Consider the following 27,493-nt stretch of genomic DNA (forward strand, 5'->3'; position numbering starts at 1 on the left):
GGCAGACACACATATGAAGGTGTACGGTTCCAGCAGAGTGATGGTGCTTGTATCTATTGATCACTCAGTATCAGAAAATAACTAAGTACTTTGAAATGGTGGTTGGCCCAAAAGTGCATGTATCTTCCAAAACAACAATAATAATTATAATTAAACATGTACAATTTGGTCATTCAGCTAATACTCTTATCCAGAACAGTTTACAGTTAACTTCACCAGGAGGTGGGAATAGCCAGACCAGACCATGACAAACCATGTCAATCCAGCCAGCAAGGAAACAAATGTGCTCATGTGAGATAAAAATAGGTTTTAATCCATGTTTATGGTGATTAAGTTAGAATGAAGTACATGATCTTTATTATCAAACCAAACACACATATAAACACTACAGAAAAAGAGAAATGTATCACTCTCAGAAACAATTTACAGTTAACTTTACCAGGACAGTTTACAATTACCTTCACCAGGATGTGGGAATAGCCAGACCTAACAACCATGTCAATTCAGCCAGCAAGGAAACAAATGTGCTCATGTTGGAAACTAATTTAATTTGAGATAAAATTAGGTTTTAATTTAGGTTTATGGTGATTAAGTGCAGTACATTATCTTTATTATCAAACCACACACACATACAAACACTACAGAAAAAGAAAAATGTATCAGTCTCAGATGGCAATTTCTTTTACTACAGACTCTATCACCAATTTTACAGATTTCTTTTCACTTCTCCTATCAGTGATGGAGTGGTGCCGAGAGGTCTGTATGCTCTAATTTCTATCAGTCAATCACATTTATTTTATAAAGGCCTTTTTTCATCAGCAGTTGTCACAAAGTGCTTTCACAAAATACCTAGCCTGAAACCCGAAAGAGCAAGCAACCACAGGGTTGATGGACAGTGGCTAGGAAAAACTCCCTAAAAGGGTCAAAACTTAAGAAGTAACCTAGAGATGTACAAGGCTCTGATGAGTGGCCAGTCCTCTTCTGGTGGTGCCAGGTGAACATTTTAAGAGTACAAATTGTAATAATTCATGAATGCATGTGGACTAAGTCCAGAGTCTGTGAAACATCATCCAAGTCAGCAGTATGACCAGATGGGCAAAGACAGGGACAATCAGCTACTTGATCCACAACTCAACCAGGAGGACTTTGTACAGGGACAGTTACAAGTTCTTCGGGCCTGGTAGAGGTGTGGTCTAAGGGCTCATGTCCTCCTAAGTTTAAAAGGAACAGGACACAAGGATATTGTAGAGAGTGCGTTCCTTAGATTTACAAAAGGATTTACAAAGGAGAAAGAGAACTGACCCTACTCCCTCGGCACAATAATATAGCAGCGTAAAACCTTGGGACTGAGACAGCATAATCAAATGTGGTAGTGTGTTATCCATCATCTCCATTCCCAAGAATTGAACTTGATGACACATTACACCATCATTTTCTTGTTTTAATTTGACCCAGAATCTCCCAAACTAAGCCTATTGGTCTTTCAAAGTCAGGGCAACCCAATATGGTAGGGGAAGTTGAAATATAAATGAGACAATCTACAAATTCAGCCAGACACTCACAGATTTTCATTTAAACAGGAGACCAATTTTAAGGTCTTTGAAAACAATCTAAGATAATCATTGTTTGTGTAGTTTCCTTCAAAGGGAATACAGGCACCAAACACAATGATCTCCTATTGGTGATGCATGTTTCTGTTGTATGTGATCATGATTTTTGCTAGCAGGAGGTATTGGAGGTGACCATGTGTATATTTCTGTATGTGGAGTTAAATGGTTTTGTCCAATCTAGTGGCACAGTATCAGTATTTATAAATACTTCAGTTTCCCTGTGTTGAAGTCACCGGCCATGAGGAATGGTAACTCTGGATGTGCATTTTCAGTTCTTTAACAGAGTGCAGTCTTAGTGCCAGCATCGATTTCTGGTGGGATGTAGAAAAAAGCAAGAAATTGCTGTGTACTCTTTTAGTAGATGTTATACTCTGAAGCTTATATGATTTATTCTAATGCAGGTGAACAAAATGTCCATACCTTCTTAACGTTAGTAGCCATTCACCAGTTGTAACCCATCTTACATGAGTGTGCCATCCAGTAAGGGCAGTGCAGAGAACAATCAGTTAGATATATGTTAATAGGTTTTACCATGACTCTGTAAGCCATATAGCTCTTCATGTCCCGATGAGAGTCTAGTCTGGATTTTAACACATCTCATTTGAAGCTAATTATGTAGCACTGATGGTAGCAGTGTTCTGTGTACTCACCATCAAAGTTGTTTTGGAATGTAACCCCATCACCGATCTTGTGGCTTCATCTCTTCATTTTTTTTTAAATGTTTTTTTTTTTTTACTATTATTTCAAGATGCACGGTGGGTAGAATCCTGCCTCTAACGTTTACAAGACTGTGTCTAAAGCGAGTATGAGGAGACTACATGTCAACGCAGACTGATACATGACAAGAACGTTTATATTGGGAATACCTCAGGCACTCTGAACAATTTTGTTGAAAGAATATATTTTAAACATTTACTTAAAACATTAACAGTAGATATCTGGTTATTTAGGTTTGTATTTATGCTAGTAGTACAGTAGAAATCCTACACATGGCCAATTTAACCAGGTTGACCCTGATTAAGAATAAAATACATTTTCCAAGAGGGACCTGGCCAATATAGCTGCACACGCATATAATCGCAAACATGAAAACACAAATCACCACTTTTCCTACTGTAAGTATAGTATTTCAGTCAGGCAGCCGGGATTTGTTGACAGTGATGGGGCTGTCCATGGTGCTGAATTAACCCCATAATCTAGACATTTGAATACATGCTCTCATTCCTTTTTAGTCTTACTAGTTAATGTTAGCCAAGTTCATAGCTAACCCAATTTTTCAACTGAAACATGAGAGACCAGCTCAGTTTAGTATTTGTACTTTTTATGTCCATAAACAGTATATTGATGCATTAATTCACTCATATCAGAAAAGCAAAATTTCACAATAGGATATGGGACAGTACAATGTTCAAAATGTAAAAAGTTATTGAAACGTTGGAAAGGCAGACAATAACATTTTTGCCGGACCACGTAAGCGGAGCCGGCCTAGAAGAGTGAATATCTCTTACTGAGTCCATCCCTGACTGACTGACTCACTCATTACCCCTTGTTAAATAGCGTAGTGGTTAGAGACGTGGGCTATGGCACAACAGGTCCCGCGTTTGACTCCTGTATCAATCTTAATGCATTACGCCTGAGGTTCAGGACAGACAAAAAATTTGCTGGCTACAACTTTATGTAGCTACGTAATAGGAAGCCTAAAATAAAACAGTTCTGGTGGATATAAGGATTTTTTCAGGAAAGACAAACACTTCGCTGCCTATACAATTCTCTCGTCTTTTCACTTGACAAAAAAGTCAGTTATAAATATATCGTCACCTATATTGATAGATACTCAATGTCATTCACGAATGGCTAATTAGCTGTTAAAACGGCAAATGGTAAAAGAGGATTTGTTCAGAATAGACAAAAACTTCACTGGCTACAACCTTCTGTAGCTATGGGAAGCCTAAAATGAAACTGTACTGTAGTGATGGCCAAAAGAGAATTCATTAGTGTTATTTTAACAGCAGGATATAATGCTGGCAGCACTCAGATTTTCATTATCCCAATAAAAGCCATCATTGACATTTAGAAGGCCATATAGTTAACAATCTAGTATGTAAAAAAAGAACAGACAAGAACAACATTGGAACGGACATTTAACATACAATGTCAGACTAGATTGACAGACTAGTTTGTTAACTATATCGCATTTTATTTTAGAAAATAAATCTGAGCTAGCACTGCTAGCATAATATCCTGCTGCTAAAAGAACGGACATCACTAGTTTACTGTTATTGTGACTATTTCTGGTGGATTTTCGAATGATGTTGTAGCATTTTTTCAGAATAGTCAAACACTTTGCTGGGAACACGATTCTCTAGTCTTTTCACTTGACGTAAAAGTTTGTTATCGTTACCTATATTGATACAGTAGTTGTTGTATCAATGTCATTCACAAATGGCAAATGAGCTGTTAAAATGGCCAATGAAAAAGCCATACAGTTAACAGATGCTATTTGTGGTGGAGGTAAACTTTATAAGAAACGTTACTAAGTTTAACACAATGCGTAATGGTGTCTAGGGACATGTTACTGGCTAATAAACTTTTAAAACAGCCAGTGGCATAAGTCATACAGTTCATAGATACTATTTGTGGTGGAGGTCAATTTCATAAGAAACGTTACTCAGTTTAAAACAATAGTTAATGGTGTCTAACTAAATATTCAAACTTGACATGATGTTAATGCATGACAACATTATATAATGTCAATACTATGCTATACTGGCACCCCGCAAATGGTCAGCTCTGTGGTGTTGTGGTTAAAGACACAGGTTTTCACGTGGGAGACCTAGGTTAGAATCTTGAGAGGGCAGCCATGATCAACACTTTCTATTGTGGGCCGGCTGAACTAGGCTTGCCTGCTTTCTTGTTTACTAACACCAGTTATTGTAAACCAATTACTAGGCAAGTGGATCAAGTTCATGAATTTCCCTGGCTAATCAAGAACATATTCAAATTAGCGCCTCATACAGTTTCCTTTACCATTAGAATGTATTTCAACCAACGGCGCAGCATGTACTCCGAGGAAATTTAAATCTAAATAAATGATATACTTGGCCATGGGGATCTAGATTAATGTGGTCTATGCAAGTATGCCATTACCTGGCATACTGACTGATTTGGCAATCTAGAGTGCAAGCAATTATTATAAAAGCAAAACAAAATGTGAAGTATGTTATCCACCATCTCCATTCCCAATAAATTAATGTGATGACATGTTACACCATCACTTTCTTTCACAGATTGACCAGTCACTAGTTAAATCAGGGTGGACAATATATTTGACCACTTATAAACCATACGCTTTCTCGTATGTAGGGATTTGTGTTGCTGGGGGTGGATAACCCCTTGAAGAACAGCTTTCAGCTGTGGTATATTGGCCATATACCACACCCTTCATTGCTCATTGGTTAAACATACCAAAGCTTTCAGCCAATCGGTCCTCAGGATTAAAAAATAATGGTTTAAAGTATGGTTTTGATCCAGCATTTCTCAAACTTTTTTGTCCCAGGGACTGACAAAGTATTGCCTTATTCCTTGGGGACAGCTTACATATTAAAACAATTATATTCCATCTTATTTTTTTACTATGGTCCATCAAGCAGTTCCATGTTCTATTTTAGGATAAATTTGGACTATTGGAAAAATTATGTGTTTGAATAAAAGACACGATAATGAATCAATCAAATGAAATGTATTGAATATACAGTGGATATAAAAAGTCTACACACCCCTGTTAAAATGCCAGGTTTTTGTGATGTAAAAGAATGAGACAAAGAAAAAGAAATTCCACTTTTAATGTGACCTATAATGTGAACAATTCAATTGAAAAACAAACTGAAATCTTTGAGGGGGAAAATTAAAAATAAAAACCTTGAAACAGGCTCCTAGGGGCAGGGCTGAAGTCGTACAAAGCTAGAAGAAAGCCTTTCATCAATGAGATGCAAAGAAAAGCCAGGCTGAAGTTTGCAAAAGACCATAAGGATTGCACCGTAGAGGAATGGAGTAAGGTACATTTTCAGCTTTGCCCAACACCTGGCCTGGAGAGGCCTACAAGCCACAGTGTCTTGCACCCACTGTGAAATTTGGTGGAGGATCGGTGATGATCTGGGGATGCTTTAGCAAGGCTGGATTCGGGCAGATTTGTCTTTGTGAAGGACACAAGAATCAAGCCAAGTACAAGTTTATCCTGGAAGAACATCTGCTTCCTTCTGCTCTGACAATGTTCCACAACTCTGAGAATTGTTTTTTCAGGCAGGACAATGCTCCATGCCATACAGCCAGGTCAATCAAGCTGTGGATGGAGGACCACAAGATCAAGACCCTGTCATGGCCAGCCCAATCTCCAGAACTGAACCCCATTGAAAACATCTGGTATTTGATCAAGAGGAAGATGGATGGTCACAAGCCATCAAACAAAGCCGAGCAACTTGAATTTTTGTGCCAGGAGTGGCATAAAATCACCCAAAAGCAATGTAACAGACTGGTGGAGAGCATTCCAAGACGCATGAAAGCTGTGATTAAAAATGTTGGGTTATTCCACCAAAAATGTCTGAACTCTTCCTAAGTTAAAACATTAGTATTTTGTTGTTGAGAAATTAATATGAATTTGTTTTTTTTGCATTATTTAAGGTCTGAAAACAATGCATCTTTTTTGGGGTTATTTTGACCAGTTGTTATTTTCTACTAATAAATACTCTAAATAACAATATGTTTACTTGGAATTCGGGAGTAATGTTGTCAGTAGTTTATTGAATAAAACAAAACAGTTCATTTTACTCAAACACATACCTATGAATAGTAAAACCAGAGAAACTGATAATTTTGCAGTGGTTTTTAACTGGGGTTGGGCTACTCTGGTCTTCTAATTGTCTTTCCTGCATAGGTGGCGTATGAATAGAAGAAAACAATGGTCGTCGCCTGCAAACTTTTTCTCTTTGGAGGAAAAGCAGACGTCCTCTCACCCAACACGCCCCGACCAAAAACAATTAGCCAGTGAGATACACTGGGGCACCCCCTACACGGGGCGGGGGCAATATGCAAAACAATTGTCGGCCTGAATAAAACTATTCAGGGAACGTACCTAACGAACTCTATCTCGTTTTCAGTGGCATGTGACGACACTGTTCATCGGTTTCGTTGACGTCCCGGAAGTTTCGCTATGTTGCGCCTTTGGGGTTTAAAAGCTTGTTTATGACGTTAACATCACCCGCGGATTTGTAAACCAGCCCCCTAAAGTGAGCTAGTGCATGTTTTATTAGAATTTTTCTTATTTGAAAATCTGAAGGTATGTCTCTGACAGTGGTAGGTCTTACTAACGTTGCTTGGGTGAACAGTATAATATAATGTTTGAAAACGCGGCTAGCTAGCTAGTTAACGTAGGTTTAACAATAACGTTAGTCACGTTAGCTAGCTTGCAATCTATTTGAACCTAGGAGGCTATGGTAGCTACTTTATTGTATAGTAATTTTACAGCTTTCTCTATTTATTGGTATAATTAATATTATTGTACTATTATGTATGTTATTTGAGCAAGCAAGTTAATACTGCAGTCACGAGAGAAGGTAAGACGGAGCATGTCTTAGCTATTTTATAGTCGCACACAACTGGTATTACACGCAGTCTGAGTGCCCTGTTCAAACAAAGCGGTCACACCGTCACGTGTTTTGGAATACTGTAGGTTGGACAAATTATTACTGTACTTAATCACTCATATTCATTGGTAGTTACGGATGAAAGACTGACCGTCCAGACGACTATATATATATAGTTTGTTGATTTACTATTATCTACAGCATTTTATTTTTGTTTGCCATAGCTCCACTTGCATTTTGTTTTTGTGACCGTTCTAGTATCTGATTTTTGTATAGCTCTGGATAAGTGTCCGTCAGGTTTTTACTGTTAATTATGTAGAGTTTTCAGGGTTAGTATTTTTTTCATTAGCTCCAGCAAACAGCATTATAAATGAGGACAATGTTAATAGCAGTTGATACATTAGCTTTGACCGCAGCTAAATTAGCAAAAAAAAAAATAAGCTCATCTTTAGTTGTGAAGTTTTATGGGTTTACAGAAAAGTTATTTACATAAAAATGTGTTGGGTCTCAACCAAAAATTTGAGTAATCTTTTGTTGTGCCCTTGAGTAAGGCGTTGAACCATAATTTTCATGTTTGTCTGGATAAGTGATTGCTCAATGACTGAGCTGTGATGAAAGCATGGAAGGGGAAATTTCAACTAACGTTTTTGTTGGTGATACCCAGTATTTCAAATCGATCCCATTGTCTAAATTTCTGGGTCAGCTTGCAGGGGCTCCTTTTTATTTAGTAAGCAATTGCTACATGAATTGCCTCAAAAACTATATATGTTAACCCATCACTGCCTGTAATTGCCTCTGTACGCCATATTATGTGCTATCAGCTTGTCTCTTTCAAACCTCTCATTGGTTGAGACAGGTGCAGCACTTGGATTAGATGGTGGCATGTACATTTGGATAAATTAATGGAAGAAAAATGTGTATCTATTGTTATAACAAATGTTTAGAAGATTTATCTTTGGTCATGTTGCAGAACAACAAGTCAAATTGAGAAACTGAGATGGAATCGCCCCAAAAAAGGTTAGTTGAAAACTCTCCTGCTACACTCTACACTTCCCACTGCAGCAGAGAATTCATTGCCTGAATTGATTCAGTGATTCAATATTTTTCCCATGAACAATCTCTGTTGTCAACAAACCTATTTCAAATGTATTCAAAACAATTCTCTAGGGTAGGCTAGTTATCATACAGAACATTATTAGTAAAATGTCTTTAAAAGCAGTCAGTTCAGTGTCAATATTTTGGGGGGAACAATTTATATTATAAAAAAAGTTTTGTTCTAAAACCACCTAAAAACATTTAAGTGGCGTTGGAGTTACTACATTTTTGGAAGGTCTCGCCCCAGCATAAAAATGAATAGCCAGTTCATTTCACAGATACTACAGAGCCATTCTTTGTTGGCCAATCACAGATAATGTACGAGCATATAAAGAGAGAACACATGTAGCTGTGATGACAGAAGATGAACAGGGCTTAGCATGTCAAATTTATACAATACAAATTTGTCATTTATTATAACTTGTATTCATGGAGTTACATTTTTTATTGTGAAACCATTCATCTTGAATGCATGGCTGAGTTAATGTTAACATCAAGTTTATCACCAACATACCGTTGATCTACTTGAGGATGTTGTTTGTGTATAGTTGAGCAGCTCCAGCTAGCTAACCATTCACAACGTTACTGATGAATTAAGCCATTAGTGTCATATTTGGTGAGTTCTATATTTCTCCAAAACAAACTTTGCGGCATTTAAATATATTACAATTTCCATTAACGTTTACAGTATCAGTCAAGGCAACACTGTCCAGCAGTCAGTTGAAAATTATATTATGATAACCCTTTAGTATGTTTTTATCAGTTTTATAGCTACTGCTTACAGTCATTTTAATGAAGGCATTGTAAAAGGATAAAAACACTGAAGGCTTTAATTTTAAATAAAACACTTGCATTTATTTCTGAATTTGATGTATTTTCTATCCGAATAATCGAAGTAGTAATTGACAGATGAATTGATTCTCAAAATAGTTGTTAGTTGCAGCCCTGGATATCTGCAACGTTACTCAACAAAATATATCTAGCGGTATGTCTTGTGAAATGTAGCGTAATGTAAACAATCCCAAAGAGACTTTCAGGATCTAAATGAGCTGCCTCAATTAGGTGAATGGTGCAATAAGGTAATTGTACTTCATATGCTTATAATATTTGGTCGTTTTTTTTTTTCCCACAGGAATGTTCTACTTGAGTGTCATGTATTTGTTTGAGGTGACCAAATGGATATCCCTTATTCCCATCTTTAGTCCCCATTTTTGGTGGCCTGTCCCCAGAAATGTCACTAGTTAACCCACAGAAGGAAATAAATTGTAATAAAATTAATTGATTTAAAAAAAAAAAACATCTGTCAACTAATCAAAATTGCTGTAAAATGTGGTATTGCCTCTACCAAACTTGCCCGCTTCAGTAATTTTTTTTATGTGAGCAACATAAAGTTGTTGTTTAAGTTTGTTCAAACGGTGTAAACTATTGGCTTGAGTGTTTTTTTAACAAATGTTTAGGACTATATGGTGATCTAAAAAGGCCCATACAGTGGATATAAAAAGTCTACACACCCCTGTGTAGGTCACATTATCTTTGTCTCATTCTTTTACATCACAAGAACCTGGCATTTCAACAGGGGTGTTTAGACTTTTTATATCCACTGTAGCTTAAAGAAATTTGGGGGAAATTAGAACAGCTATTATTCAAACGTTAAACGTTACGTTCTTCCTTCCTTGACAGATTTACCTGTGAGCCCCCCACTGTGTGATCCATGGCTGGCCGGGGCCGTGGCCGCGGCAGGGGGTGCATGAGCTTCAGTATAGAGGCAGTTGGGATTGGGAAAGGGGAGAACCTGCCCCCTTCAATTCTCCAGCCTACACCTCTATTTCCTGTGAGTAAAGGGTGGCTGGGTGGTTCCACATGAAGGTCAATGTGAGCTTCAAAATATAATGTATGAAATGTATATGTTCCAAATTATAATCTTCCTTAGTATCTTTATTCTATTTTAAGTTTTAATTTAAAAAAATTGTTTTCTTAATTTATGACACATTGATCGTATGGATTCTAGTTGGAGTGTGCATGAATTTTGGCCTTTAAAGACTAGTTGGACCAGTCTCAAATAAGGCATTTTAGTCAATAACCTTTAAAGACTCCAGCTTGTTTTTTACCCAGCAAATGTTAGTTTGCATGTTCTACAGCCTGATAGGACTAATGAACGACCAGAAGTGACATAAAAAAAAATTTCTCTCAAAATGTTTTTGTGAATTGTGCACTTTGCATGTGCTCATTTTGAATATTTCTCTGTAAAGCCACATTTTTGTATTCATATCCTTTTAGCTTTGTGATATCTGTAATGAATGTGATCAAAAATGATTACTTAGCCTCATATTTTGCCAACATATTTCAGGTATTTTTTCCAAAAAAAAAACAATACCAATGTCATCATACAATAACTAATTGGAGAGTGTTTAAAATGAAATATACAGTTAGGTCCGGAAATAGTTGGACACTGACACAATTTTCATACTTATGGCTCTGTACACCACCACAATGGACTTGAAATGAAACAACCGATATGCAACTCAAGTGCAGACTTTCAGCTTTAATTCAAGGGGTTGAGCAAAAATATTGTATGAAACGTTTAGGAATTGCAACCATTCTCACACACAGTCCCCTTACTTCTGGGGCTCAAATGTAATTGGACAAATTAGTTATCATAAATAACATTTTTTTTTTTTAAACTTTGTCGAGAATCCTTTGCAGGCAGTGACTGCTTGATGTCTGGAAGACATGGACATCACCGAACGCTGGGTTTCCTCCTTTGTGATATTTTGCCTTTATTTCAGCTGTCTTCAGTTGTTGTTTGTTCATGGGTCTTTCTGTCTTAAGTTTTGTCTTCTGCAAGTGAAATGCATGCTCGATCGGGTTGAGATCAGGTGATTGACTTGGCCATTGCAGAATATTTTACTTCTTTCCCTTTAAAAACTCCTGGGTTGCTTTCGCAGTATGTTTTGGGTCATTGTCCATCTGTAAGGTGAAGCAGCCTCCTCCATATATTTTTTCCCCCATCATTCTGGTACAGGTTGATCTTAGTTTCATCTGTCCAAAGAATGCTGTTCCAGAAATGGGCTGGCTTTTTTAGATGTTTTTTGGCCAAATCTGGCCTTTCTCTTCTTGAGGCTTATGAATGGTTTGCCCCTGTATTTGTTCTCGTGAAGTCTTCTCTTCATGGTAGCCTTGGATAATGATATGCATACCTCATGGAGAGGGCTGCGTACACTCCCCTCCTGTACTCCCTGTTCACGCATGACTGTGTGGCCACACACAGCTCCAACATCATCCTCATTCGTGGACGACACTAACATCCTGGGATCTCCAACAACGATGAGACCGCTCAGAAGAGTAATGTAAAGAACCTGGCTACATGGTGCCAGGACAACAACCTATCAACGTCTGTAAAATTAAAGAGATGATCGTGGGCTTAAGGAAGTGACAGAAGGGGGTGGTCATGTCCCCATACACATCGATGGAGCTTAAGTGGAGAGTCTCCGAATTCAAGTTCATCAAGGATGGCCTTGACTCGGCAGTGATTACTGAAAAACAACTATACTACCTGAGGAGACTCAAGAAATTTGACATTTCAATTTGACAAAAACTCACCAACTTCTACAGGTGCACCATTTAAAGTATCCTTTCTGGCTGAATTTCTGCCTGGTATGGCAGCTGCTTCACTGCAGAACGCAAGTCCCTCCAGATGGTGGTAAAGTCTGCGGAGCGCATCGTCGGCTGCAATCTCCCCTCTGTGCAAGGCATCTACCATACATGATGCCTGCGGAAAGCACAGAACATCATCAAGGTTCACAGCCACCTAGGCTATGGCCTGTTCACACTGCTGCCGTCTGGTAGATGCTACCAGAGCATCGGAACACGTAATTCCCTCAGGCCATAAGGCTCCTCAACCAGCAACACTGATCCAGGATCATCCTGATCACACACAAACATTCCAGATACTCTGTCCTTTCAGGTACTTTAAATTGGCATTAGAATATTTCTTTGAATGTACCATTCATAAGCATATTACATTCTATCTATAATACTCAATGCTTCTGCCATACTGTTCATACTCCCTGAAATGTATACTAGTTGAATTATTTTGTATGTGTATTACTACCATACTTGCCATATCTACAGTATACAATACTACTACAAATATTGCTGCTAGTTTACAGTACTCTTTTGAAACTGCTGCTATGTACAGTGTTTTGTATATTAGTTTAATCCTTTTGCTATATTTTAGCTGTTTACGTTTTTTTTAATTCTCGCTACGTCGTTGTAGTGTGCTATGCCTCCATTCATAAGCTTTTTGCACTCATGTGTCTATAATATGCAATAACTCTACCAATTGCTCCTTTTTGGGTTGTTCGAGGCATTTGACAAATAAACCTTGAAACTTGTGTTCTTCTCTTGGCTGGATGTTACGATCATCCACCACTGTTGTCTTCTGTGGTCATCCAAGCCTTTTTGGGTTTTCTCAGAATGTACCAAACTGTTGATTTGGCCTCTCCTAATGTTCCTGCTCTCTCTGATAGATGTACTTTTTTTGCAGCCTAAGGATGGCCTTTTTCACTTGCGTTGTGAGCTCCTTTGACCATGTTGTGGGTACACAGCATCCAAATGTGAATCAACTTCAGACCCTTTACCTGATTAAAGGGTGCTAGGTCCTGTGCTAGGTCAGCCAATGCTGAACATAATAAATTGCTCCCTTTCCTCCGGATGCGTACCAAACTCATTAAAAATTGCGGAAATTAAGCCTCTTCTAAAAAAAATCTAATCCAGATCCCGACATATTAAACAATTATAGGCCAATATCGAACCTCCCGTTCCTCTCAAAAATCTTAGAAAAATGTGTTTCCCAACAACTGAATGCCTTCCTAAAGACAAAAAACATTTATGAAATATTCCAGTCTGGTTTTAGATCTCATCATAGTACTGAGACTGCACTCGTGAAGGTAACAAATGACCTTCTAATGGCCTCAGACAAAGGTTCTGCATCCGTCCTGTTGCTTCTTGATCTTAGTGCTGCTTTTGACACTATTGATCACTCCCTTCTCTTAGAGAGACTGGAAACCAATATTGGGCTACGTGGACATGTTCTAGCCTGGTTTAAATCTTATTTATCTGAAAGATATCAGTTCGTTAGTGTGGATGGCATATCCTCTGACAAGTCAAAGGTATGCTTTGGAGTTCCTCAAGGCTCGGTTCTGGGCCCATTACTTTTCTCACTATACATGCTCCCTCTGGGCGATGTAATCCGAAATCACAATATTAACTTTCACTGTTATGCTGATGACACACAGTTATATATTTCAATGAAGCATGGAGAAGCCCCTAAATTAGCTATTTTGGAAGCATGCGTTTCAGATATTAGGAAGTGGATGACAGAGAATTTCTTGCTCTTAAACTCAAATAAAACAGAAATGTTCCTTTTAGGACCCAAAAAACAAAGAGCGTTGTTAGCAGATCTCACTGTGAACCTCGACGGCTGCATGGTCGTATCCCAAAAAACTGTAAAAAACCTTGGCGTTACCCTTGACCCTGACCTCTCTTTTGAAGAACATATAAAATATATCTCAAGAGTTGCTTATTTTCATCTTCGAAACATCGCAAAAATTAGAAACTTTCTATCAAAAACTGATGCAGAAAAATTAATTCATGCTTTCGTTACTTCTAGATTAGATTACTGCAATGCTCTTCTCTCTGGTTATCCAGACAAATTAATAAATAAACTTCAATTAGTGCTGTACACAGCTGCTAGAATCCTAACTAGAACAAAAAAATTTGAACACATTACTCCTGTCCTGGCATCCTTACATTGGCTGCCTGTTAGGGTTAGGGCTGATTTTAAGGTTTTACTCTTAACCTATAAATCAATACATGGACTTGCTCCTACTTACCTTGCTGAAATGATCCAGCCATACATACCTACACGTAACCTTAGATCGCAAGATGCAGGCCTTTTAATTGTACCTAGAATTTCTAAACAAACAGTTGGCGGCAGGGCCTTTTCTCATAGAGCTCCACTCCTGTGGAATGATCTGCCAATTAAGGTTAGAAATGCAAACTCAGTGCAAACTTTCAAGTGTCTACTAAAAAGTAATCTCTACAGCACGGTTTATAATTAGGTGTAGCCTGGCCCGGGGGCGTGAAGGTGACCAGTAGGCTTGATACTGTCCACCCTTGCTTTCTTGCCAGGTGGGCTCTCGTCGCCACTGGGATGCCCTCCCTCCAATGCCCTTCGGGGGAAGAGTCACTGGCTTGTTGTTGACTCTCTATTGCGCACTTGTGCAGTTGGGCTGTACGCTGCTAGCAACACTCGGCCCTCATTCAGGGGGGTTGCGGTTGGTGGGTGTCCCTTTGGTTGATGCCTGGCAATGTGGTTGGATTGATTTCCTGCCTGTTGGGCCCTGTCCGGGGCCTCCCCCGGGTAGGGCCACAGTGTCACCGGACCCCCCCGTCTCAGTTTCCAAGGTGTTACGCTGCTATATTATTGTGCTGGGGGACATGAGGGATGTACTACTAACTTTTCTCAGTTTCCTCCAATTTTAAATTTTAGAAGGAGATGAGGTCCTGGTCCACACCTGCGGATTACCTGGTTTGGGGGGACCGTTGCTGTTCCTGTCCTTGTCCACCTGGTCATACTTCTGACCTAGTCTAAAATCGAATATACTCTGGATTTAGCCAAGAGAAATTTATTTATTATTCCAATTGGACTCTTAATATCTCACCCGGCACAGCCAGAAGAGGACTGGTCACCCCTCTGAGCCTGGGTCCTCTCTAGGTTTCTTCCTAAAATTCGACCTTCTTAGGGAGTTTTTCCTAGCCACTGAAATTCAACACTGCTGTTGTTTGCTCCTTGGGGTTTAAGGCCGGGTGTCTCTGTAAAGCACTTTGTGACAACTGCTGTTGTAAAAAGCGCTTTATAAATACATTTTGATTGATTGATTGATTAATTGATGAAGAAATAACAAAAGAATAGCCCACACCTGTCCATGAAACAGCTTTTGAGGCGATTGTCCAATTACTTTTGGTCCCTTGAAAAAGAGGGGGCAACATATTAAAGAGCTGTAATTCCTAAACCCTTCCTCCAATTTAAAACCTTCAAATTAAAGCAGAGAGACTGCATCTTAAGTCCATATTAATTAACTGTAACTTGAAATGAACTGTCATATTGCATGTGTATACATACTCTAGACTTCCAAACTATGAAATAACACATGCAATCATGTTCTGTATCAACCAAAAAAAGTGTTAAACAGATCAAAATACATATGACATGCTGTCTGAAATACTCTGAGGCCACTGTATTAGGTAAACTATTGGGCAGGAGCCCCTTATTCTATCCACTTCAAGGTTTGATCCTTTTGCGCACTACTCTTGTAGAAAGTAATTCTTTGTGAATGTCTGCTTGAATGATTCTGACAATTCTCCTTTGACTTCTCTCATTAAAATTGTGTTTTTGCCCACAGAGCTGCTGCTCATAGGCAGTTTTTTTTATTTATTGCAGTACTCTGTAAATGACATTGTAGTGTATAAAAATCCCTGCAGGAAAGTGGTTTCACATGCAGGGACCACTTTGTCTGGCACTGTCATACCACAGTCAGATTAGCTTAGATCACAAATCTCAAAATATGTTTGGTCATTAAACATCTAAACCTCTTGAATTTGTTTGCATGCTTTAGCAACACAACTTGCTGTTTGGCTATTTGCATTAATGACCAGTTCTTCCAAATAAGTGGCAGATGAGCGTGTATACATTCTAACAATTTGGAAACTGACTCTAAGCAGGACAGAAAGTAAGAGACCAGAGTCGATAAAGTTCAGTCCTGTATGGATTAGAAATTCTTTTTTTGGGGGGGGGGGTGAATCAACAAAAGTAAGAAAGAAACCATAAAACAAATGCAACTAAAATAGTTCAAGAAGTCCATAGAAAAGTTATCTACAACACTTCTCTGGGGAATTGCCGTAGCTTTGCCTAGTATCTGCTTGAAAGAGAGCATTTGACAGGTTGCTGGACCTAAATAGAGGGAGACACAAAGGAAACATTGGACCCAGCTACAGTTAATTGGGGAGCACTGTGGCTGTCACTGTGTGTGTATGTATATATACAGTATACTGTATACACCGATCAGCCATGACATTATGACCACTTATACGCACACACTTACAGGTGTCATCAAAAGGTTTATTTCAGTAATTCCATTCAAATAATGTATATTATTCATTGTATAATGTATACATTCATTCCACACAGACTGATATATTTTAAGTGTTTATTTCTTTTAATTTTGATGATTTTTACTGACAACTAATGAAAACCCCAAATTCAGTATCTCAGAACATGAGAATATTGTGAAAAGGTTCAATATTGAAGACACCTGGTGCCACACTCTAATCAGCTAATTAACCCAAAACACCTGCAAAGGCCTTTAAATGATCTCTCAGTCTAGTTCTGTAGGCTACACAATCATGGGGAAGACTGCTGAGTTGACAGCTGTCCAAAAGACGACCATTGACACCTTGCACAAGGTGGGCAAGATACACAAGGTCATTGCTAAAGAGGCTGGCTGTTCACAGAGCTCTGTGTCCAAGCACATTAATAGAGAGGCGAAGGGAAGGAAAAGATGTGGTAGAAAAAGTGTACAAGCAGTAGGGATAACCGCACCCTGGAGAGGATTGTGAAACAAAACCCATTGAAAAATGTGGGGGAGATTCACAAAGAGTGGACTGCAGCTGGAGTCAGTGCTTCAAGAACCACCACGCACAGACGTATGCAAGGCATGGGTTTCAGCTGTCGCATTCCTTGTGTCAAGCCACTCTTGAACAAGACACAGCGTCAGAAGCGTCTCGCCTGGGCTAAAGACAAAAAGGACTGGACTGCTGCTGAGTTGTGTTCTCTGATGAAAGTAAATGTGGCATTTCCTTTGGAAATCAAGGTCCCAGAGTCAGGAGGAAGAGAGGAGAGGCACAGAACCCACATTGCTTGAAGTCCAGTGTAAGGTTTCCACAGTCAGTGATGGTTTGGGGTGCCAAGTCATCTGCTGGTGTTGGTCCACTGGGTTTTCTGAGGTCCAAGGTCAACGCAGCCATCTACCAGGAAGTTTTAGAGCACTTCATGCTTCCTGCTGCTGACCAACTTTATGGAGATGCAGATTTCATTTTCCAACAGGACTTGGCACCTGCACGCAGTGCCAAAGCTACCAGTACCTGGTTTAAGGACCATGGTATCCCTGTTCTTAATTGGCCAGCAAACTATGCCAGACCCAACAATGCAGAAGAGCTGAAGGCCACTATCAGAGCAACCTGGGCTCTCATAACACCTGAGCAGTGCCACAGACTGATCGACTCCATTCCACGCCGCATTGCTGCAGTAATTCAGGCAAAAGGAGCCCCAACTAAGTATTGAGTGATGTACATGCTCATACTTTTCAGTTGGCCAACATTTCTAAAAATCTTTTTTTTGTATTTCAGAGATACTGAATTTGGGATTTTCATTAGTTGTCAGTAATAATCATCACAATTAAAAGAAATAAACATTTGAAATATATCAGTCTGTGTGTAATGAATGAATCTAATATACAAGTTTCACTTTTTGAATGGAATTACTGATGATATTCTAATTTTATGACCAGCACCTGTATATAACGTGGAGAAACAGTGAAGAATCTGGAACCTGCCAGGTTCCTCCATTGGGTATGTTGAGAGCAGGCGTGTTTGTACCACAATACATGTGTGTGTGTGTGTGTGTGTGTGTGTGTGTGTGTGTGTGTGTATACATACAGTGGGGAGAACAAGTATTTGATACACTGCATATTTTGCAGGTTTTCCCACTTACAAATCATGTAGAAGTCTGTAATTTTTACCATAGCATAGGGTGTAACATCATGGAAATCTGTTGTCCCTTATGCAGTAATGTGCTTAGACAAAGTGATTATTTAGTTATAACAGATTCCTCATCAGCTTCCTTCTCAGGCTTCCTGATCTCTTTCTACTGCAATCACCCAGCAACAAGACTAAGAGGCTGACAAGTACCCATAAGCCAGCGACCTGCCAGAACATAGAGGATAAGACAGATATCCTCTTATGACTCTTTTTCTCATATGAAATTAGCATTACTCAGATTAAGTAGTGGTTAGCACCATCTAGTCAACCTTTTCACCTACAGTATACCACTCTTCTGAGTTCTCAGGCCTGACCATGCCAGACTTTATCCATTAACTTGCCAAAGGAATACAGACTTTCATGAACCAATGGGACCAAAGTCTCACAACATAGGGCAAGGCTCCAGGCCCAGCTAAGATCTAATCCTTGAAGATAAGATAATATTCTTCTGCTTGTTTCTTTTCCATATCAATGGATTCCTGGCTGTAACATTTCCTACAAATTGATTGCTTGTGAGATGATTCTTCACAGTCAATGCATGTACCTATGGTGCCAGATGACTCTGCTAGGTGCTTTGCAAGCACTTCACTGGATTTTCTTCTGTTCCTCAAGAAAGTTACCTTTACGTACTACTTATTAGATGTAGACAGTTTCTTGTGACATACATTGTGCTTTCTGTTTTCAAATACCCTAAATTTCATTATGATATTTCTTCTAGCCATCTCACCAGATGCTGTATGAATGATCTTTTGGACAAAATAAGAAAAATACTTGTTTTTGTATTCATGTTTATACTGTAATATTTCATTTCTAATGTTATATAGTGTTTTTCAAACAAATAAGCACTTAACATGTATTTCCTTTTTATTGTTAGTTTTGGATTAGCCTAATTTGTGACATATTTTGTGCACGTGTAGCCTATGGAACACAAGCCTGTCCCCTTGGTTATAGGAGAGGAAGCAGAGTACATGTTGGCACTGAAGCAGGAGTTCAGGGGAGCTATGAAGACCCTACCATTTTATGTTCATCCAGCTGTCCCTAAAAAAGGTAGCTCAGCCTGGGATGATAAGTGTCAATGTGTTAGTGATACACAATAGGAATTAAAGACTTCAAAATGCATCAAAGAACAGCTTTTGTTAGTTTATTAAATGATGCAAGTTTATAGGTAATACAGGGTATGGCAGACATTTGGTAACTGCAAACGGGAGGCAGACTTATTAATACACAAAGTTTTTTTTGTTTTTTTTTTGGTTGTATGAAAAAGAGTTATGCAAGTTCTTGTCTGACTTTCAGATGTGGAGCGGTATTCTGATAAATACCAGAACAGTGAGCCGTCAGACAACACAATAGAATGGAATCCCGGTGAGTTAGTGGCATCATGTTTGCATTTTTTTGTTGTTGACAGAAACAGTAAAAACCCACTCAGTGTAATGATAACCAAACAATAGAAACATTTGAATACATATTAGGAGTGAATTGCATGGTCTGACTACTAGTGTAATAGCAATAGTTAGTAAAAAAAAAATAACAAATGTTTTATCGTGAGGTACCAAGAGATCACTATCTCCAGATGACAGCTGTTTTGAAGTGTGAACTGTTCTGGCTGAATGTTACGTGAAACAAAGCAGGCCAAATACTAGAAATTGATCTGTCACTCAAAATAAGCTCTGATTGGGTTAACTGAGATTTTAGTTCCATTATTACTTTGTGTGGAATCTGAGCATTAACAATTACAATATGAATGTACGTTTCATTGGAAGTGAATGTGCCTAGATAATGAGAACAACAGAAACATCTCTGTTTAGATCTCTCTGTAGGTTGTGCTCTGATAACCACATGAATATTTACAGTGACCCTCTGGCATAGGGGTTGACTTCTAGAAACATGATCTGTGCTAGGTAGAAACGCCCTTAATGTAAAGGCTAGCTGGCAACTAATCTTTACAGTGAGAAGACAATGGAACGTTCACCGAATGACATCTGTGCTGCAATTTTCCAATAAACTTGAGTGAACTTCTCCCTCGATTTGATACGGGTGTACATTATTTGACCACTACACGTAACCGCTGATTTCTAACAATTGTGTGCAGATGTATACTACAATCATTTTATTACTGTGGGAAGCAGTATTGCGTCAATAGGCTGCTGATGGATTTTGTTTGATATATTTCTCTTATGTCATCAGACTGGAAAAGGCTACCCAAAGAGCTTCGGATCCGAACTAGGAAGCCCTTGAAAGAGAGTAAGTGGATAATAGTGTTGTGTTTCTTACAGTTCATTGACTAGATGTATTTGTGGGCATTACACTATAAAAGCCCATGTCTTCCATATGATCCAGAACACGTTCGTATTAAAATTTTATTTTGTTCTGTTTGGTTGGTTTTCCACTTGTGTTCTGTTTCTTTCATTGCTATTTTGACCCTTCATGATCAGTGTAATTTTGGTTAATGTTATATATAAACAATGTATAAACACAGCATTTACTTTCATCACATTTACACACTGCCTTTTCCATTTGGAACCAAACCAGTTCATTATAATCCATAGTAAATGTTTATATTATTTGTATTGTGTCTAATAGTGATTTTATTTTGTATAACCAGTACTTGTCTTAGCGTAAAACAAGTGGAGCAGCCATCATTTTCATTGGCCACTTTTCCTTTTACCAAATTTCCAATAAGTAGCGTCCTTTTGTAACTAACATCTTCTGTCACTATACACTATACCAATTCTCTCAGGTTAAATAAGTACATATTCACTTTTAATTTAAAAAGTAGCCACCATTGAAGATGTTGAGAACTTTGACTGACAGTACCTATGTGGAAACTGCCCAGTAGTGGCAACGGAGACCAGTAAGTGTCTGTTGTAACGAGTTGGACAATGCTCAGTTTTGCTGTCAACCATTTCCAGACAAGAAAATATAACAACCCTGAGTGCAAGTGTGTGTATATAATATATCATATATAAACATTGTCTTCTACGGAATGTATGTAATATACACTGCTCAAAAAAATTAAGTCACAACACAGTATAACACCAAGTCAATTAAACTTCAGTGATATCCATCTGTCCAGTTAAGAAGCATTAACGATTGTGAATCATTGTCACCTGTTTTGATGCAAATTAAAGTGACAACACATGCACTGGAGAGGCAACAGCAAGACAACCCCCAAAAAGGGAATGGTTTTGCAGGTGGTGGCCGCAGACAATTTCTCACTCCTTATCCTTCTTGACTGATTCTTCTCTAGTTTTCCTAGTGTCCTTGTCACTACTGGTAGCATGAAGCGGTACCTGCAGCCCATTCAGGTTGCACAGGTAGTCCAGCCCCTCCAGGCACATCCATACGTGCCATCACAAGGTTTGCTGTGTCTCCCAGTAGTCTCTAGAGCGTGGAGGAGAAACTAGGAGATGGGCCATTACACGAGGAGAGCTGGACAGGGCCGTAGAAGGGCATCAAACCAGCAGCAGGAACAGTATCGGCTCCTTTGTGCAAGGAGGAACAGAAGGAGCACTGCCAGAGCCCTACAAAATGACCTCCAGCGGGCTACTGCTGTGCATGTTTCTGACCAAACAGACTCCATGAGGGTGGCATGAGGGCCCAATGTCCTCTAGTGGGGCCTGTGCTCACAGCCCAGCACCGTGCAGCTCGTTTGGCATTGGTGCAGTGGGCCCTGGGTTCCTCCTGGTGCAGTACAATGCCCAGATTCATGTGGCCAGAGTGTCTTGGCAGTTCATGGATGACAAAGACATTGATAACTGGCCCTCACATTCCCCAGACCACAATCCAATTGAGAACCTCAGGGATGTTATGTATCGGTGCATCCAATGCCACCAAGTAGCGCCACTGACTGTCCAGAAGCTCACTGATGCCCTGATCCAGGTCTGGGAGGAGATCTCCCTGGACACCATCCGCCATCTCATCAGGAGCATGCCCAGACATTGTTGGGAGTGCATACAGGCACATGGGGGTCACACACTACTGAGTCACATTATGAGTAATGTATATAAGTTGGCACAGCCTGTGATTACAATTGTTTACTTTCATTGTAGAATGTAGAGTAAAGATTTTGATCTTCAATGTATTTTGTTTATTGAGACATGTTTTTGAGCAGTGTAGTAGAACGTAATGAACCAACACTGAATCGTAGGAGCTTAACTACTAGCTATGTAGAAATTGGACAGACAAAAGCTGTGCAGCTTACCTGAAATGCTTGTACAGTGGGGAGAACAAGTAAGCTGAATCTCCTTTTGAAAAATCGTTCGTATTATGTTTCTATAATAGCCTAATTAAGTTTTTGAATGGTCATAGAGAACTTGTATTTTATTTGTAAGTTTATTCAAATTCAACCAAAGTCTGACCATTCATCTGGGAGTATCACACATTCATCCATTGACGTCATTCAGTGAGGGGTGATTAGCGCCTGGGTACCATTTGGGTACCAACACTAAGTGGCATGGGCTGTTGGTGGATTAAATAGGAAAACAGGGTAAAAAAAAAAAAACAGGTAAATCGTTTTTTGTTTGTCAGTTTAGAGTTCTGACAACAGAACAATGTAATGTAAGCCTATTTAGGAAAGGTCGTGGAAGGAGTAGCTTTCAAAATGGCCTTGTTATTTTAATTACAAACTCAAACGCCAATTGGCATAGGCATTTGGCGGTTCTAGTGTTAAACCTTGTACAGGGGAACAAAGGACAGGGCAACACAGAGGGAATGATATACTAGAGCTTGTTGGGGAAACAGGAACCAGGTGTGCATAATGGGGAAACGAGACAAGTGTGTGACGAGTAGCTGATTAGGGTGCGTTGAACCAGCAGCCACTAGTATGCCGGGGATGCGGAGCGCTGCTCCAGCAAGGGGTGATTATAGTGAGACATTTTTGTTTTAATTGACTGAGATGGCTAATGTCAGTATGTTAATTGCATGTATTTTGTATTTAATTGCTGTTCTGTTCTTGGATTAATGTTCCTAGGGCACACTTGTAAATGAGAACTAGGTCTCAATGTGCCTCCCTGTTAAATAAAAGTTAAATGAAATAAATATTTTGAGAGCAAGAAATGTATTTAAAAACAACAATCCAATTTAATTATGCTATCAGCCAACCCAAATTTTGACTAGACTGCCCCCTTAGCTTGCAGTGCTTTTTTAAATATTTTTTTTATTGATCTTCATTTGCATTTTTGACCCCACAGCTGTGGGCGGGCTTTATTGGGTGGTGTGGATGATGCTTTCGCCTTTCAACAGCCATTTCAACAACCAATAGTGTTCAGCCATTCTTTCCGAATCAAAGGATGTCATAGCGGACACCTACCTACAAACTTGTACTTACAGTGGGGAGAATAATTATTTGATACACTGCTGATTTTGCAGGTTTTCCTACTTACAAAGCATGTAGAGGTCTGTCATTTTTATCATACATTTCAACTGTGAGAGACGGAATCAAAAAAAAAAATCCAGAAAATCACATTGTATGATTTTTAAATAATTAATTAGCATTTTATTGCATGACATAAGTATTTGATCACCTACCAACCAGTAAGAATTCTGGCTCTCACAAACCTGTTAGTTTTTCTTTAAGAAGCCCTCCTGTTCTCCACTCATTACCTGTATTAACTGCACTGTTTGAACTTGTTACCTGTATAAAAGACACCTGTCCACACACTCAATCAAACAGACTCCAACCTCTCCACAATGGCCAAGACCAGAGAGCTGTGTAAGGACATCAGGGATAAAATTGGAGACCTGCACGAGGCTGGGATGAGCTACAGTACAATAGGCAAGCAGCTTGGTGAGAAGGCAACAACTGTTGGTGCAATTATTAGAAAATGGAAGAAGTTCAAGATGACGGTCAATCTCCCTCGGTCTGGGGCTCCATGCAAGGTCTCACCTCGTGGGGCGTCAGTGATCATGAGGAAGGTGAGGGATGAGCCCAGAACTACACGGCAGGAGCTGGTCAATGACCTGAAGAGAGCTGGGACCACAGTCTCAAAGAAAACCATTAGTAACACACTAAGCCGTCATGGATTAAAATCCTTTGTTTATTTTTTACTTTAAAGCCTTGTTTTTACTTTTAGAACAATTATTTTCGATTGAAAAGAGTGAGCCGGGTGTTCTCCTATGCGGACTTACCCCCTCACAGATTCCAGCCGCTCCAAAATTATGCAACGCAAACAGACACAACAGCAGTGTGCAATACCATGTGCATGTTGGAGGGGTAATGTTGAGGAGATTGTTGGAAAATAAAAACAACTGTAGCATTGGCATGGAGGAATGTTAGTTCCATCGAGCTAGTTAAAATGCTTCTAAATACTGAGGTATGATAGTGTAGGAAAGACTTTGGAGGTTTAACACTTAGCTCCTCACAGAATCACCAATTGCCAAAATCCATTTTTTTCTTTGAAACCAACTATTGGAAAAACTTAAAGCCTGTTTGAGAAGCTGCATAATTACATACAAATCATTAATAAAACAAACAATGCTAAGCAAAACTGGTGGAATTAAAAAGGCAGATTCACTAAATATATAAGGACATTTCATCCTAATCACTCACTCAGTAAGAGAGATTCACTCTTCTTGGCTGGCAAAAACTCCAGCTAATTAATTTAGTACTTTGGGGGGCAAACTAGTCCACAATGTCTAGAGGTTTATGTTTTAATTTGTTTCAAATATTATTTTCTGCTGATTGCCTGAAATATTCCTTATTAAAACTTGCTATCAGTTTGAATTGACCTGTAGTTTCCTCTTGCTCTCTTTAGAAATTTGCAGTACTATTTCACCCAGCCTAAACCACCCTGGACTAGATAATACTGTTCCAGTCTCCTTCAGTTAGGGAACTGAAGCAGGTCTTGTTATTGTTTAAATTCAGTCTTGTAAATGTTAGAGGCAGGATTCTACACAGTGCCCCTTTAAATATTGAACCTTGTCTCATTGCATTTCAGCTAACATGGTGTGACTTCTATTATCAATTCCCAAATGCTTCTAGTTACAGAAATTATCTCCCTCTTTTAAGGGCCAAAGGAGGCTCAGGGAAATTAAATATGTTGATAAAAATATGTTGATGTAATTTTCATTAAATAAACAAACACAGTGATTTAATAGACATTCTGATCAGTCTTATTCATACACTTTCTTCTTACTTTTCTTCTTTTTAAATGATGTTGCTGGTGAATGATGCATCTCTTTCATAGTAGATTGCTCTCACAGGCTTCCCCCCTCTTATTGGATGGCCAGTGTGTCTAACTACTATTCCCTTTCTAGAGACATGAATGCATCAAAGTGTCCTGCTTTGAACAGCAAGATAGGATTAATTCACTCCTGGCTGCTGGCAACAATACTGCCTAATACATAAACAATCTGCCCTTTTCTTTTTTGGGCTAAATATAGATTTTGAATGAATGGCCTTTTAAATGAAAGGAGTGGAGGGAAAACGGGGGGAGTTTGGTTTTCCCTAATGGTTGGCTTGTGTCCTTTGGTCTGCTGTTACAGACACCTGTCTAAGTGTGGAGACGCCTGTGGGCAACAAACCCAGCAGAAAGACCAGGGTGGACAAAGAGGAGATCATCAGTAAACTAGAGGTGGGAATAGTCCACTCAGGGTATACATTATACCCAGACTTCATAGTCTCTAACATTTACCAACTTAACTAAGACTCCATAGTCTCAACCATTTAGTTTTCCTAACTTTTGCCACTTTTTAGTTACTAAAATGTAACTAAAAGTGTTGTTTTCTTTCACAATGTACTTATCTTTCAATTATTTTTTTTATTAATTTATGTCATCTTTCAGACTTTGGAGAAGAGAGAGGAGGAAGTGACCTCAGATGAAGAGGAGGGGGAGAAGAAAAGCCCGGAGGAAGAGGAGAAAGATGGGGAGGAGGAGTATGACGAAGAAGAATATGAAGAGGTAAAAATCTCTAACCAATGTTAAATGGCTACCTAGTATGTGATGTGTACTAGCATCTTTTAATTGAGGATGTCACACGACTCAGCTTTTGTGGTATAACCAGTAGTAATGCTTTAATGGATGACGTGTGAGGTACCCTGGTTCAAGCCCAGTTTACTGAAGAGAAGGACGGAAGCAAAACTGGCCTTGGCTTTTGAAATATACATTTCCCCATTCCTTCTTTCCACAGGAGACAGACTATATAATGTCATATTTTGACAATGGAGAGGAGTTCGGAGGGGACAGTGATGACAACATGGATGAGGCCATTTACTGATAAAGTATTCAGTATGAATAGGACTCAGCACTACTGGGATAACATACCAGAACTGACTGACACTCCACAGCTGAAATTATATACTTTTTTTGTCTGAAAGCTTGAAAGTATCTTAACTCAACAACATTTTTTTAAATAACCTTGAATCCACTCAGATCCTGGATTAAGAAGAATCTCAACTGAAGAAGTAGGTTTAAAAGTCCAAACCTGCAATAATTTTAAATGCTCTTAATAATCATTTTAAATGCTCTTTTGAAGTTTTTGGTCAACTTTTAGAAATGTTAAAGAATATTGAAATAATAGATGGCTTCTGTTTTATGTCATTTGTAAGTGATTTTAAAGTTCTGCTGTTTTGTAAAATGTTTATATCTTTGTTAAATCCGCATGTTTTCTGTTTGTTATAAAATAAGATTTTACTTTTTATTGTAAAAGAATAAATGGCAGAAAATGTTTCTTTGTCATGCATTTTTACCTAAACCATTTTATACCAGAAGCTGTCATACTGTAGTTCAGTTGCCACATGATGATGATTATTTCACATTGATAAGAGCCGTGGTGCAGAATATTGAAGAAGTGTGTTCAGTGTTATCAAATGTCAGTACACATTTTAACTGGTAGAGATAAATTCATGTGATGGGTTGTTATGGAACAAGTCAACTATGGAATTCCTGTCTGCGGGTTTAGAAACACAGACAAATGAACACATCCATGTCAGCAGATAGAACACACTTTGCAAATCTGATTGGTTTAGACACTTTTCCATTTGTCACTGTGTGGTGATGCTCTAAGGGAAAAGGTACAGTAGATATGAGTTTCTAAAACTTTGTTTGTGCCAGGGACCAGCAAAGCATGGGCTTCTTGCTCTGTGGACTGCAAGTGACCACTGCTTTTAATTAATAAAAATATGTTAACTAGCCTAACAAATTTTTAATATAATCATAACATTGTCCATCAAGTAATTACATTTTGGTATTTTAAGACACATTTGGACTTTAAAAAAAACAAACATGATAAAGATTTTCTTTTACCTTCAGGCTACTTCCACAATGTTAATAA

At 38.8% G+C, this 27,493-nt stretch overlaps 1 protein-coding gene across 7 annotated transcripts; it reads left to right on the forward strand.

Annotated features, from left to right (window-relative positions):
• The first annotated feature begins 6,747 nt into the window (after positions 1–6,747).
• On the forward strand, positions 6,748–26,875 carry polr3glb (polymerase (RNA) III (DNA directed) polypeptide G like b). Of its 7 annotated transcripts, none has more exons than XM_034288695.1 (9): positions 6,748–6,959; positions 8,220–8,266; positions 10,025–10,175; positions 19,141–19,270; positions 19,517–19,585; positions 20,408–20,464; positions 25,706–25,794; positions 26,005–26,121; positions 26,351–26,875. In XM_034288695.1, the coding sequence occupies exons 3-9, from the start codon at positions 10,056–10,058 to the stop codon at positions 26,435–26,437; spliced, it is 669 nt and encodes a 222-aa protein (XP_034144586.1). In that variant the 5' UTR covers positions 6,748–6,959; positions 8,220–8,266; positions 10,025–10,055; the 3' UTR covers positions 26,438–26,875. The 7 variants fall into 7 exon arrangements, with proteins under 7 accessions (XP_034144586.1, XP_034144587.1, XP_034144585.1 ...); XM_034288696.1 differs by having other exon boundaries at positions 6,748–6,942; XM_034288694.1 differs by having other exon boundaries at positions 6,748–6,892.
• Positions 26,876–27,493: the final 618 nt, after the last annotated feature.

The sequence above is a fragment of the Esox lucius genome, chromosome 20 (genome assembly GCF_011004845.1).
Source record: "Esox lucius isolate fEsoLuc1 chromosome 20, fEsoLuc1.pri, whole genome shotgun sequence".
In the NCBI taxonomy this organism is placed as follows: Eukaryota; Metazoa; Chordata; class Actinopteri; order Esociformes; family Esocidae; genus Esox; species Esox lucius.